The 12,122-nt window shown below is 58.6% G+C and overlaps 2 protein-coding genes across 3 annotated transcripts; one reads left to right on the top strand and one right to left on the bottom strand.

Annotated features, from left to right (window-relative positions):
• Nucleotides 1-650: 650 nt before the first annotated feature.
• CHPF (chondroitin polymerizing factor) lies at nucleotides 651-5,746 on the bottom strand. Its single transcript, XM_061148657.1, has 4 exons — nucleotides 5,197-5,746; nucleotides 3,377-3,950; nucleotides 2,699-2,878; nucleotides 651-2,306 (listed from the first exon to the last, which is right to left on the bottom strand). The coding sequence occupies exons 1-4, from the start codon at nucleotides 5,508-5,510 to the stop codon at nucleotides 1,047-1,049; spliced, it is 2,328 nt and encodes a 775-aa protein (XP_061004640.1). The 5' UTR covers nucleotides 5,511-5,746; the 3' UTR covers nucleotides 651-1,046.
• A 131-nt stretch (nucleotides 5,747-5,877) lies between these two features.
• On the top strand, nucleotides 5,878-11,941 carry TMEM198 (transmembrane protein 198). 2 transcript variants are annotated; one of them, XM_061148658.1, is made up of 6 exons: nucleotides 5,878-6,001; nucleotides 6,120-6,351; nucleotides 6,665-6,869; nucleotides 9,037-9,612; nucleotides 10,655-10,857; nucleotides 11,212-11,941. In XM_061148658.1, exons 3-6 carry the CDS (start codon nucleotides 6,704-6,706, stop codon nucleotides 11,347-11,349), a joined length of 1,083 nt encoding a protein of 360 aa, XP_061004641.1. In that variant the 5' UTR covers nucleotides 5,878-6,001; nucleotides 6,120-6,351; nucleotides 6,665-6,703; the 3' UTR covers nucleotides 11,350-11,941. The 2 variants fall into 2 exon arrangements, with proteins under 2 accessions (XP_061004641.1, XP_061004642.1); XM_061148659.1 differs by lacking the exon at nucleotides 5,878-6,001 and having other exon boundaries at nucleotides 6,031-6,351; nucleotides 6,700-6,869.
• The last annotated feature ends 181 nt before the right edge of the window (nucleotides 11,942-12,122 follow it).

Genomic DNA, 12,122 nt, shown 5'->3' with positions numbered 1-12,122 from the left:
AGGAGAGAAGGGGTGGGGGAGGAAAGAGGGAGGAGGAAAAAGGGGCCCACTCCAGGAGTGGAACTCTCTGTACATTTGTATATATTCAGGGAGGACAGGGTGGGGGTAGGGTACCGATGTAGAAGGCGGGTGGGACAATGGTGATCGGGGTGGGTAGTTTAGGGACAGCCAGGACCCCAGTCCTGCAGTGTCAGCAGGAGAGGGCAGCCCCCAGGACTCAGGACAGCTGGGCTGGTCCTGCTTCCTGCCCTGCTCCAGACCCGGCTCCCCTTTCAGCAGGGGAGTGGGTGATCCAGCCGGCCTGGCCCAGCTCCCAGTTTCTCCTGCCCCAACTCCACTCCCCGAAGCCTGAGCCACAGGGAGCAGCAGCTCTTCCAGACCTTGGCTGAGCTTGGGGGTGGGAAAGGGGGCTTCCTCAGGCCTCTCTGCTTCTGATCTGGTTTTATAAAGTGCTGACAAAATTGGGAATAAAGAGGCATTAAGAATTCTCTGTGTTTATATGTGACTAAGCCGGGAGTTGGGGCGTGGCAGGGCACACACATGACTCGGTCCCTTGGAAGAGGAAATCCAGGCGCCAGCCAGCACCAGGAAGCCTCCATCCTCAGTCCTCCCTGCCCCCACGCCCACCTTTCAAAGACTCAAGACACTAGTCCACACTCAGCCAGTTTATTAAATTCAGGGAGCTTCATCAGGAATGCAGAGGGGAGAAGATGGGAGATGCCCCACCCTCCTCTCTCAGCTACCCTTCTCCAACAACTCATCTGCAGCCCAGGCCCCCTGGGCTGACCCTAGGAGGTGGGGCTGGCGTCAGGCAGACTGCACTGCATAAATATTCGGAGGCCACAGCCTGAATCAGCAGCGTCAAGGGGCCAGGGAGACGGGATTTGGGGCAGAAAAAGGTGGCTCCAAGGGTACCTCTTCCCAGGCTTGCTCTGAGCCGGAGGGTGACCACGCCAGAGAGAGGGGCCCCCGGGGTCTGGGGCTGCGGCCAGCCCTATCCAGCGAGTCTGGCAGGTTGCTCCGGGTGGTTGGGGCACAGGGCGGGGTCAGGTGCTGTTGCCCTGCTCCTGCTCAAAGAGCAGCATGGCCAGCTGCGTGCGGGAGCCGAGGCTCTCGAGCGCGCTCTGGCGGCAGCGGTGGTAGAGGTCCTCGCTGAGCCGTGCACTGCACGTCTGTGCCCGATAGCGCTGCAGCAGCGCCGGCTCCACAGCCCGCAGCACGTGCAGGCTGGAGAAACGCAGGAACAGCTCGTACACATCCAGGCTCTCCATCAGCTCCTCCTCCTGGTCCGAGGACGCTGCCAGCCGTGCTCGGGCCGCCACGTAGTCGGAATTGTAGAAGCAGGCCTCGGTGGCCGCCTGGCGATCAAAACGGCCTGTATCGCGGCCCAGTTCGGGGGGGCCTGGGCCCTGGGGTGGGGCCACGGCAGGGTGGAAGGCCTGGAAGTGCATGGGAAAGAAGGCCTGCCAGCCAGAGATGGCATGCATGCGGCAGCGGTTCAGGAAGTCAGGAGTGAGCACCGTGTCTGGCCCGGCCAGCAGGAACAGCGTGTCCAGTGGGTGCTTCTTGGAGAGGAGATCCATGAGGCGCAGCGGGGAGGGTGCGGCTGTCTGCACGCTGAGCCAGGGCACCCGGGCACCAGGGAAACGCCGCTCCAGTTCTGCCACATGGGCCTTGACGGGGGCAAAGACATCGGCGTGGGCCGCCCGCTGGGCCTGTCGGGGCTCATATAATAGTAGCAGGGTCAGGGCTGCGGCAGCATCACCAGGCTCCAGCGCCGCCGTGGCAAAGGCCTCCAGGAAGGCAGGGGCCAGGTCACGCTCGGCTGCAGCCAGTGGGAGTAACACAGTGAGACGTGAGGCCTCCGTGACATAGGGCACGGGCAAGATCTCCACGCGGCTCAGTGGCCGTAGCAGCTGCACCCGGCGGGTGAGGGGCCGGCGGCCCCCCTGGGGGGTCAGTGCCTCCAGCTGCAAGTCCAGCGTGTACTCCATCCCCCGGGCAGGATCAAAGCGTCGGTAGCCGTTAACCAGTTGCTGTTTCTGGAGCCGCAGGGCCGGGTGGTATCGGCGGTTGAGCTCCTCCAGGGCTGCCCCCAGAACGTCAGCCACATCGGCCCGGTCAGCCCCACGCAGCGGGCAGCGGGGGGAGCCATCCGCGCAGGAGAAAGCATGTTGCTCTGTGAAATAGTCCCAGCGCAGCACCTCAAAGCGGGAGGCAGGGCGAGACGGTGCTGGAATGCCCACTGGCCAGGCGGCTGCCCGCTCCCCATCTGCTGCCAGGCGGCTGGTGTTCTGGATCTCCCACTGGGTTGGAGAAAGAGGCCATGAGCCAGGCGCGGACCACGGGGGCCAGCACGCAGCCGGGAGGCTGGGCAGGAGCACGTGGCACTTAGCACAAGTCCCCAGTCCCTTGCCAACCTCAGCCCACTCAATGCTCCCACCTGTCCTTTCCCCAGATGGGAGGCAGCCCAAGAATTAAATTGGAGAGGCTCCTCAGAAAAGGTAGAAGCAGACAGGGACCAGAAAGCAGAGATGCTCTGATTCTTGTGCTAATTTTTTTATTTTCCTGGGATCTCTGAGACCTCTTAGGAAACCCCACTCTCCCCTCCTCACCCCCTACCCCCTACCCTCCACACCCCCCTACTAACTCCCCACCCGCCAGACTCCCTACCCCTCACCCCCAGCCCAGACCATACCTGTAACTCCTGGATCTCCTGGTATGTGCGTTCCAGTTCAGCTCGAGCAAAAGCCTTGTGCAGCTGGTACACGTGCACAGGGTCACGGACAGGGTGAGCAGTCAGGGCACTACGGAAACGAGGGTCCCCCTCCTGCACGGGCTCCCCAGGGCTCAGCTCCAGGTAGCTATAGTGGACCCCCTGGGGAGAGGAAGGGAAGTGGGAAGTATGAAGGGACAGTGCCCCACCCCCCCAATAGTGTGTGTCTCATCTCTCCATCCTATGACCTGTTGTGGACTTAGGGTCAGAATTCTCTGGGTGTTGGCCTACCTTGACCAGTTGTGAGCTTGTGTGACCTTGAGTAAGCCTCTGCCAGCTCATCTGTGAAACAGGCGTGTGTCCTATCTCAGAGCTGTCCAGGGGCTCAAATAAAATAATAATGGCCAATACCAAACACCTACTATGTGCAAGCCTCCCTTATTTTTTCTAATCCTTATAACAAGCCTGAGAAATAATTATTTCCATTGGTATGGATGAGGACGCTCAGGACATTCAGTAACTTACCCAAGGTCACAGGGATAGAAAATGACAGAACTGCAGAGAAACCCAGGCCTATATCTCCAACCACCCTCTCTGCCTCTCAGGGGGATGCGCACACGCCCAGATGGGAGGCACCAGCGGGGTGGCTTCTCTTCTTACCTCGTGGTCGCCAGTGCAGCCCACCCCGGTGGCATCAAGGATGCAGCGGCCCAGCCACTCATCCGGGCGCGCACTGACGATGTCATTGCGGCAGGCTTCCAGGTGGGGGCGCAGCTGCTGCAGCAGTGTGCGCGACAGCAGCACCCCAAAACCCCCGTGGCAGTAGCGGCCTGGGGCAGGCTCTCCACCGATGAAGTCCTGGGGCCGGCCCAGATAGAGGTGGGCAGCGGCTGCCAGGCTGAGACGGCCGACTAGGCGAGCCAGTCCGTGTGCCTCGGTGTAGGTGGCATCGGGTACTAGGAAGAACCAGTCGAAGTCGTCGCCGTGCTGTTCCAGCAGGTGGCGCAGTGCCAGGTGCAGGTGCCCAATGGGCCGCTCCTCGCCTAGCGTCACCACGGCCATACCTGGTGGTGCCCGGCGGCCCCTCGAGCCTGTCAGGAACACCACACGCTCCAGCCTGTGCCCCAGCGTGCGGTTCACGGCCACGCCCAGCGTAGGCAACGTGGCCTGTGAGGTCAGCACCGCCACGAGCAACTTCTGCCTGATGCCCAGCTCCGTGCTGATGTAGCGAGTCCTGGGGGTGGGGGAAAGATGGCACAAGGTTATCAAAAGCACAAGTAGGCCAGGCAGAGGGTAGCATACGTAGGCTGCAGCAGGTCATGTCCTCGTTGGGCCTGTTTCCTCGTTTATGATAGAATAACTCTGTTCCAGGGGTCATGAGGATTTAAGGGAATTGTTGACCCTACCTACCCAAGTGCTTTTAAAAGGGAGATAGTATTATCCATGCAGATATGAGAGATATATTATGGGTCTGATTCTCCGTTTTGTTATTTAGTAGTTGAGTCTTTGAGCGAGTTATTTAACCCACCTAAACCTTGGGTAGCCTCATCTGTAAAATGGGATGATTGTATCTCTTTAAACACTTAGCCAAATTCTTGGCACACAGATACTCCACACATCATGTACATACTTATTTCTAAATAATATGCCATTATACCACAAATACATCACAGAAACGATGGAAAGGGGTAGATGACACTGAGGCATAGTGAATGTGTTTGGGGGGGCTCAGGGGTTCCAGAAACTTACCTTCCATAATACGGAAGGTAAGCTGAAGAACTGGAATTTGAACTCAGTGTTACTTAGGAGAAATTATTTCAACTCATAGGCAGAGGCATTAATGGGATGGATACATCATCCTTTCCCCACAAACCTCTCTCTTTCCCAGGTGCCCACCCAGGAACAGAAGATACAGGCAAATCCTTGTTGTTGTTTAGTCAGTAAGTCACATCTGACACTTTATGACCCCCTGTAACCCCCCAGGCTCTTCTGTCCATGGGATTTCCCAGGCAAGAATACTGGAGTGGGTTGCCATTGCCTTCTCTAGGGGATCTTCCTGACCCAGGGATCAAATCCAGGTCTCCTGCATTGGCAGGCAAATTCTCTTACTGATGAGCTACCAGGGAAGCCCCCATAGGTAAATCCTAGTTCTCTCTTTTCTCTTTCCCTCTCTCAATGCACCCACTTTATATACTAGTCATTTCTCTAAACCTAACACCCAGTCAGTGAGCTCTGAAGACCTTTGAGGGTCCAGGGGGGGTCAAGCAGGTTTAGGTCAGAGGCGAGTGAGTTCTGCCCAGGTCTGGATGGGGCCTCCAAACCTTCCCAGGGAGCAGGGCCATCGGAAATGATCGGTGCCCAAAGACTTCCTGGCTTATTAGACCCTTCCTTCCGGGGCCTGACCCAGCCCCAGGCGGCCTCCGCTGCGCACCCATCCCAGCCGGTTCCCAGGGGGTGGGGCTGGCGGGTCCAATCCCTACCTGACGGCCTTTTTGGCGGCCTGACCAGGCTGTGCAGGGTGGTAGGGCAAGACACGCGGCTCCCAGTTCTCCCCGGCGCCTGCACCGGCCCCGGGCCTCTCGCGCTCCGCTCCGGGCTGCACCGAGTTGGGCCGGCGCGCCGCATTGGTGTTGCCGCGCGGAGGCAGCTCAGAATCTCCGGGCTGGGGCGGCCCTGGGCCGCAAGGCTCCTCCACCCAGGTGACGCTGAGTAGGCTCAGAGTGAAGCCCAGAGAGATACCCACGGCCACGGGCCCCGCGGGCCTCAGCACCGACAACAGCAGCGATGCCCGCATGGCGCCCGGACCGCGGGCCCCCAGCCCTGGAGCAGCCCCAGAGCAGCAAAAGGAGGCTTCGAGGGGGCGGGACCGGGGAGGGGGCGGATCCGGAGGTCCTGAGCCAAGCGGGCGGGTCCCCTCCCTCCCCGCCGAGCAAGGCCAGCCGCCGGAGCGGAATCCCCTGCGCCGCGTTCCTGTGCCCCTCCAGCTGCCGCTCGGTACCGCGTAGGGTCCCGGCGCTGGGCGCGGGAGCCTCCGCCGAGGCCGCCGCTGTCCGACGTGTCACTGGAAGGGCCCCGCCCCCGGGGTGGGGTCTCGGGCTCCAGCTACCGGAGAGGGAGGAGATGGGGGAGGTTAAAGGGGAAGGACCCCCGGAAGTGCCCCCTCCTCAGTGCGGGAGAGGCAGACGTCGGGGGCGGAGTCCCCTACCTCCCCCCCGGCGTGGTTGGTGCGTCCCATGTGACGTCAGAAGCAGCCCGCCCCTGCCTGGATGGTGCGCCCTGAGTGACGTAAGGAGCAGAGGCCGGAGCTGTCCATCAGCACCAAAGGCCGCGGGCGGGCTCAGGGCATGGGGCCGCGGCTCTGGGGCAGCCCGAGCCCCTGTTCCTGCTTCTTTCCCTTCCCCAGGCCCAACCTAAGTCCCCGGACGTCGCGGGACTGGAGTGCCAGCCGGTGTTGGAGGCGGAGCGGCGTCGCCGCCGCGCAGGGACCGGTCCCTCTGGCCCAGCAGCCCCTTTCCCCTCACCGCGGACTTTTACCGGACCCCAGTCAGCTGGAGGCTCTGGCGCCTGGCGACCGCGGCCCCTCCGGTCCCTGCACAGCCTCTTTCGCTCAGAAGCTCAGGTCGCCTCCAGCCCAGGTAGATCTTGGATAATCCCAGATTTAGCCGCCCACAGACCAGTGTCCTGGCTGCCTTCTCACCGGCAGCACACTGCCCTCATCTCCCCCCAACTCAGTCCCCCTTTTAACTTCTTCATCCCAGCTCCCTCTAGCCAGGCACTCTTTCCCTCTTTTGTCTTTTGTCCCTTACTTCAGGGATGCTTCCAGAGCTGTGTAATGTGGGCACCACTCCTTTGTCCACTGTATCTTTGCCTAGTTCTCCACTCCCATCTCACCCTCATCCTGGTGGAGACCCAGGACTCCTCCTTGACCCCCAACTTCCTCTCTGTCAGGCTGACGTGGGAGGGTGACTCCCTTCTGTTCCCAGCACTATGCCGGGCACTGTGGCAACACTTCGGTTCCAGCTACTGCCCCCGGAGCCAGATGATGCCTTCTGGGGAGCACCCTGTGAACAGCCCCTGGAGCGCAGGTACGAGGCACTGCCGGCCCTCGTTTGCATCATGTGCTGTCTATTTGGAGTCGTCTACTGCTTCTTCGGTAAGACCCCATCTCATTCCTCACTTGCCCCGCCCCCCCCGCCCCCGATGGTTCCCCAAATTATTTTTCTGAGGCAACTCAAACCTTCTTTGGAACTTTACCATGAACTATCTTTCTTTTCTCTTTTTTCATCCTGTACATGTTTGTAGATAATTTAGACTCCAAATCCTAGAGAACACAGATTTTGAATTAGGCATGCTTGGATTTGAATGTGGTTCTGCACTTTACTAATTACGATGCCTTGGGCACATTAACCTTTCTAAGCCTCAGTTTTCTCATCTGAACAGTGGAAACAATGATATTTGTCTCACATGAGGTTGTTGTGAAAATTAATAAGCACTCAATAAATAATAGTTATTGTGGTGAAGATGTGTTTGGGTCACTATGCTAGGGAGGCACCGAAAACATTTAGAAGGGTGAGTTAACATGGTCCCTTACCACAGGGTATAATGTCTAATGAGGGAGAGACTTCTGGCACATTCATACCTACAATACATATTAGAGGGAGCTAAATGGTGATCACATACATGGGGATATGTGTAAAAGGAAAGCTCCAGTAATCAGTGCTACTGTGAATGGTTGTCCAGGACACAAGGGAGTTCGGTTGGATAGGCAAGTGGGGGCTGAAATCCAGACCATGCTCTACTTGCCAAACTCTAGAGCTTGGTGCAAGGCTGCTTTGCCTAGAGGAAGGCACAACTTTTTCTAATTTGCACCAAAGTGCCAGATGGTCTAGTGGAGTAGGTGCCCAGTGACTCTACAGCAAGAAGTACAGAACTTCAGATAGGGAAGTGAGGTTTATTGAGCATCCAGGGAAAGCCAGAGCAGAGCATTATAGGTGGCTGGATGAAGTGCAAAGGAAGCTTCGAGGTCTGAGTTCCAGGTTGGGCAGAAATAGGGCAGGACTTACGTTCTGCAGACTTTACACCTCCCCCTAGAATGGCTGGGTAGTAGGCAGGCATGGAAGCCAGATGGTCCCTCTCCTTCCACCTCCAAACTCTGGGCTGAACAATTGCAGAGTGGGCAGGAGGAAGAGCCCTTCTATAGGTTCAGGACACATTCCGGGTCTCCAAGGAGTCTGTGTCACCTCACCCCCTCCACTATTTATACCAATCCCTCCACAGTTGCTCAATGCAGCCTGCCAATCCCTCTCCTGGTCTTCCCTGCCCTGTGGCTCTTGGAGGTGCCCACTCTTAGGCTCTTGGACCCTTTGAGCCATTGTGCCTGCCCTACTCCTTTTCCTGATCCTAGAACCTCCAGGACTCCAGGGCTTCCTCTCATTCCTAGCACTGATTCTCCTTTTTATAACCTTTCTCTTTGGCTCTCCCTGACCATTTGACCCCCATCTCTGACTTCCATCTTCTCAGCTTTTCAGGGTCCCTCACACTTCCAGGTACCCTTACTGGGCCTAATGGCTCTTTAACATACATTTTTCTGAAACTCCACACCACTATTTGCTCTATAATCCTCTTTAACTCCCTATGGCTCCTTGTGAGCCCTATTGACGCCCCCCACCAAGCTATCTCATTACCTTCCATCCATCTGACTCTCTATTACTCCTAACACAGGGGAATCCCTACGACCCCATTGTCTGTTTGCCCCCACTATGATCTCAATGATTACATTTTTCTGGCTCCAATATTATTACCCTCTCTCAAAAACCCTTTAATACGCTCAATGATACCACATCTGTCAATTCCCTTGACCTGAAAAGACTTCATCTTTCTGAACCTGTGTGACCTTGTCTCTCATGTTCTTTCTGACTTCCAAATACCTCATCTCTCTGAATAATCCCACCCTAAGGACTCCAGGGATTTTGTTGGTCATCTATCTGTGACCCCAGTGACCTCTCTCCCTGACCTCTATGATCCCAAAGACCCCAGTGACCCTGTAACTGATACAATGATCTATCTCTATCTCAAAAACCCAACATTCCTTTTAATGACTGTCTGTTTCCCACAGACTCCCAATGACCTACCTCTCTGACCTTCTTTGACCCCAGTGGTCCCTTCACTGTTGCCCTCAGGACCCCAGGGACCCCCAATTCTCTGAGCTTAGTGTCCTGCCTCTGGTTCCCCTGTGATTCCTTGTTCTCAACCCCTCTGACCTCCTACCTCCAGCCCTGTGACCTTGTTTTGGCCTCTCACTAGCCCCTGTTTCCCTCCAGGTTACCGTTGCTTCAAGGCAGTACTCTTTCTCACCGGGTTGCTGTTTGGCTCGGTGGTCATCTTCCTGCTGTGCTACCGAGAGCGGGTGCTGGAGACGCAGCTGAGTGCCGGGGCAAGCGCAGGCATCGCGCTGGGCATCGGGCTGCTCTGCGGGCTGGTGGCCATGCTGGTGCGCAGCGTGGGCCTCTTCCTGGTGGGCCTGCTGCTTGGCCTTCTGCTTGCCGCTGCTGCCCTGCTGGGCTCCGCGCCCTACTACCAGCCGGGCTCTGTCTGGGGCCCCCTGGGGCTGCTGCTGGGGGGCGGCCTGCTCTGCGCCCTGCTCACTCTGCGCTGGCCCCGCCCGCTTACCACCCTGGCCACAGCGGTGACCGGTGCCGCACTCATCGCCACAGCTGCTGACTACTTTGCCGAGCTGCTGCTGTTGGCGCGCTATGCGGTGGAGCGTCTGCGGGCTGCCCCCGTACCCCCGCTCTGCTGGCGGAGCTGGGCCTTGCTGGCACTGTGGCCCCTGCTCAGCCTCATGGGCATTCTGGTGCAGTGGCGGGTGACGGCCGAGCGGGATTCCCACACGGAAGGTGAGAGGGTACAGGCCAGGGTGGGCATGACAGAGATGGGTGGTTGGGTGGGGGATCTAAGCTGTTGTGGATGGGGAACGGAGCTGTAGGCACCAGCAGCAGAAGGCCTCAGTTGAGTTACAGAGAGCAGACTGGCTCAGGGTCTGGGAGAGCAGGACCTCAGTGCCACCGTCCATGCCACAACAACAGATGGAACAGCGGCTCTGTGCCAAGCCCCTTCCAGACATCTGGGGATGCAACAGAGACAAAAACGGAAAATGCCCCCGTCCTTCCAGGGTTACATTGAGGGTGAGGGAGACAGACAACAGACAGGCAGACTAATGAGATAATTCCCATTGTGTGGACTGATATGAAAGAGGTGTGCAGGGTAAATGTGACATATGGACAGGGTGGCCAAGGAGGGGTGTCACATGGAAGAGGTGACATTTAAGCAGAGACCTGAAGGATAAGGGACCAGGCATGCAAAGACCTAGAGAAGAGGGAAGAGCAAGGGCGAGGACCTGAGAGGGAATGAGCTTGGCCTGGTGAGGAGGTGGGGCGGGAGTTAGGGGATGAGGGGGGCAACTATGTGGCCACAGTGGGCCATGATGAGGACTCCGCATTTTATTAGAGGGCTGGTGCGATGCCATTGGAAGTTTAGCAGGAAGGATATAAACTAATTATTTTCTGGCTGCTGAGTGCAGAAAGCATCAGGGAAGGCAGGTGTAGAAAGGAAGCCAGTGGGGAGGCAGCTTAGTTGTCCAGTTTAGAGATGATGATGGCCAATCTAGGTGAGTCACCTATGGCTCCAGACAAGGAGAGAGGTAGGGTAGCAGCCTGGAAGAGGTACCTAGAGCCTAGGAATCTCCCCTAAAGGCCTTTGGAAGAAAAGACCTGTGGGAGGCCCTATCTGGCAAGTGGGAGACCAGGAGAGTAAAGCAGGAGCGGTTTCAGACCAGGGGAATCTGGGGGCCTGGAGTCCCCAGGTAGGAAGGGGTGGGGACACTTGGGCGAGATGAGGTACATGGGCCTCTGAGAGCCTGCTCTTCCCCACCCTTCGCAGTGGTCATCAGCCGGCAGCGCCGACGTGTGCAGCTGATGCGGATTCGGCAGCAAGAAGAACGCAAGGAGAAGCGGCGCAAAAAGAGACCCTCAAGGGCTCTCCCCAGAGGCTCTCGGGCTCCTCCGAGGCCTGGGCCCCCTGACCCTGCTTATCGGCGTAGGCCAGTGCCCATCAAGCGCTTCAATGGAGATATCCTCTCCCCGGTGAGCACCCCGAGCCCTTCCCTCCAGCCCGAGTGGGGAGAAGCGGGTGTTGGACTCTGTCCAAGCAGGACTGGGCCTTCCCCAGGGCTGGTCACCGCCTAGAAGGCCTAGGGCTTGCCCACCACTTAGGGGCCTGATGGGTGGGGGAGAGGTGTCCTGAGTGTGGATTTTAATGAGGCATGGTACAGGGGAGGGTCTCAGGGCCGTGGACTCGGGGTGGTGAGGTCCCAGGCTGGCAGAGGACCGGGATGGGTCCCAGGCTTGTGATGGCGCGGGCTGAGGCCGTCTGCCTGGGTAGCTTTCAGGGCAGGGGTCTGCAGTGGCACTCTCACACCTGTTTCTCCTCTCCCACAGAGTTACATCCAGAGCTTCCGGGATCGGCAGACCGGGAGCTCTCTGAGCTCCTTCATGGCCTCGCCCACAGATGCGGACTATGAGTACGGGTCCCGGGGCCCGCTGACGGCCTGCTCTGGGCCTCCCGTGCGGGTATAGCAGTCCAGCTGCTCCTGCCCGCCTACACTCATCGGTCACCAGCTCTGCCGATTCGGGGAGGCCTGCTGGGCCAAGGCTCAGCCACCTGGCCTTGTGCCCTTTGGCCGTTCCTTTCCCCACCTTGGAGAGGGATGGCTTGGCCACCAGATGGGAGGACCTGGCTCAGGCTTGGCCTGGCCCGAGGGGAGAGCCCCCTCCCAAGCTCCCCGGGAGCTCCTGAGGGACGCGAGTGTGAGCCCCGCTGGGCTGTGCTCAGGGTTGTGTGTGTCGCCTGTGTGTGCGCGTGTGGAGGGGTGGGCTTGGAGGGGACCCTGGGACCCTTGCCTTAGATTTCTGATTGGTAGGGCTTCTCCAAGGGTGGCCCCACCTCCTCGCCCACTGCTGGGGTCCCATGGGCCACTCTCCTGCATGTCTAAGTGGAGGAAGTCTGCCTTCCTCCCCCATCACCTCCACCTCTCAGCCAGACTCATCTAAGCTTCTTGTCCTTGTCCATGGGGCAGACTGCAGTGGTCCTCACTCTGGTCTCCTGTCCTCTGCAAGTCACCAGCCTGAGGGGAGTGGCAGGGGATGGGGTGGGGGGTGCTGCTCGGGGCTGGGTCTGGGAAGGAGGCTTGGAGGAGGGGGCTTAAGTGCGCGGTGCATGTCCGGTGTCTGTCATGCCACCCTGGACACCTCATGCTTCTGTCTCCTCCCACCCCACCCTGTTTTACATCTTTTATAAATGTGCCAAACTGTGCGGCTTCTGCCAGGAGTGGTGGTCTTTGGTGGCTGGC

This window comes from Dama dama, chromosome 8, assembly GCF_033118175.1.
Source record: "Dama dama isolate Ldn47 chromosome 8, ASM3311817v1, whole genome shotgun sequence".
Classification (NCBI taxonomy): domain Eukaryota; kingdom Metazoa; phylum Chordata; class Mammalia; order Artiodactyla; family Cervidae; genus Dama; species Dama dama.
Note: the sequence above shows the minus strand (reverse complement) of the source record. Positions and strands in the feature narration are given on the sequence as shown.